This window comes from Sinocyclocheilus anshuiensis, unplaced genomic scaffold (assembly GCF_001515605.1).
Source record: "Sinocyclocheilus anshuiensis isolate Anshui unplaced genomic scaffold, SAMN03320099.WGS_v1.1 C32796337, whole genome shotgun sequence".
Lineage (NCBI taxonomy): Eukaryota > Metazoa > Chordata > Actinopteri > Cypriniformes > Cyprinidae > Sinocyclocheilus > Sinocyclocheilus anshuiensis.
The window spans coordinates 1-1,479 of NW_015620113.1; the positions used below are offsets into that span (position 1 = coordinate 1).

Genomic DNA, 1,479 nt, shown 5'->3' on the forward strand with positions numbered 1-1,479 from the left:
ACTAAACTAAAATCAAGAGCTAAACTGGCTTGAACTGAATTCTGAGGGGAAATTAATTGAACTTAACTCCCATAAACAGATTGAAAAGACCTAAAAAAAGTTAACTGAACTGACTTAAACTGAATTCTGACTTGAAATGCGCTGAATGGAAACTGATTAGCTGAACTAAACTAAAAATCAATGGTACAAATAGACCTTGAAAGAGATGAACTGGCTTGAACTGAATTGAGAGTAGAACTGAATCACTGAACTCAACTGAATTTGCAAAATAAGAATTAAGAAATAAGAATAAACAACTGGTATGAACTGAATTCAGATTTCAGGCTTAGAGAAGCATTTTCCATACGGGTTAGTGTCAGGGTTCTTCATCCACTGTCTGTACCACATTCTAGTGAGCTCTGAACATCCTTTCACTCCGGTTTTGCAGGCCATTGAGATTGCATTTATTTGGTTGTATCTATAAACAGAAGTCACACAAACCATACAATATTTCAGCTTCCCTTTTATCACAGTGAACATTGCTTATATTGCTAATTTTTATGCAAAAACAGAAATGAATTAAACTCTCATGTTATGCAACCTCTCAGTTATAAGGAGAGTTTAAAGGGGTCATATAAATTTTTTCGTTTTTATTTCCACTGAGGTCCACTTAGTTTTTTAAACCCGTAATAACAGTAACAATTTTGCTTTTTATGATCATATTTCACCCCAGTCTCTGAACCTTACAATTAAACGAGCCATTTTTGCAGTTGTGCCTATATGACTTTTATGTAAACATTCTCTTTGCATATAAAATTACCTATGGGTTTGCACAAGCTCTTGACAGATTTTCCCACACTTTATTCATATTTACCACATTTGTCTTGTGTTTATGAATAGTATATATTTCCTCATTACCTCAGTGTGGTAAAGTTAATGTGTATATGTGGGTGGTCATTTCTTCTTGTGGTCTGTCTGATGTCAGTACAGAACGAGCTGCTTAGTTTCAATAAACGGTTCTTTTTCATAGTACTTTAACTCTTTTATATCCAAAAATCAACAATCGTTTGATTTATCATGATGTGACCCCTTTAAAATTCTAGTTTTATGTTTGTGCTTATAGAATTAAAGCATATAACTGACTGTGGTAACACATTGTGGTGGTACTAAAGTAATATTTAGAATAAACTGTAAACAAAGTAATCATGTATTTACTGGTCCATGTATCTTGGGGGTTTCTGAGTCCAGTTTGATGTGATAACTTTGAAGTGGTCAAAAAGAGGTTGCGCCTTTCTCCGCAGGTAAGTCTGGAGTGGTTTAAATAAATTGATAAATGATCAAATAAGTGTCTAATACGTTCTGAATGAGCATTCTCTGTGTACTGAATTTTTTTTATGTATAAGCTGCATATATATGCATAATATGTAACAAACATACCTGCAAAGGTCCATAGACTTCTGTTCGGTCAAACATGAGGAAAAAGTACTCCAAATTTCTTAT

The 1,479-nt window shown here is 33.5% G+C and overlaps 1 protein-coding gene across 1 annotated transcript; it reads right to left on the bottom strand.

The window, feature by feature from the left end:
* Positions 1 to 312: 312 nt before the first annotated feature.
* Positions 313 to 1,473, bottom strand: LOC107683003 (aminopeptidase N-like). The gene is made up of 3 exons (XM_016479094.1): positions 1,417 to 1,473; positions 1,195 to 1,286; positions 313 to 457 (listed from the first exon to the last, which is right to left on the bottom strand). The coding sequence occupies exons 1-3, from the start codon at positions 1,450 to 1,452 to the stop codon at positions 313 to 315; spliced, it is 273 nt and encodes a 90-aa protein (XP_016334580.1). The 5' UTR covers positions 1,453 to 1,473.
* Between the last annotated feature and the right edge of the window lie 6 nt (positions 1,474 to 1,479).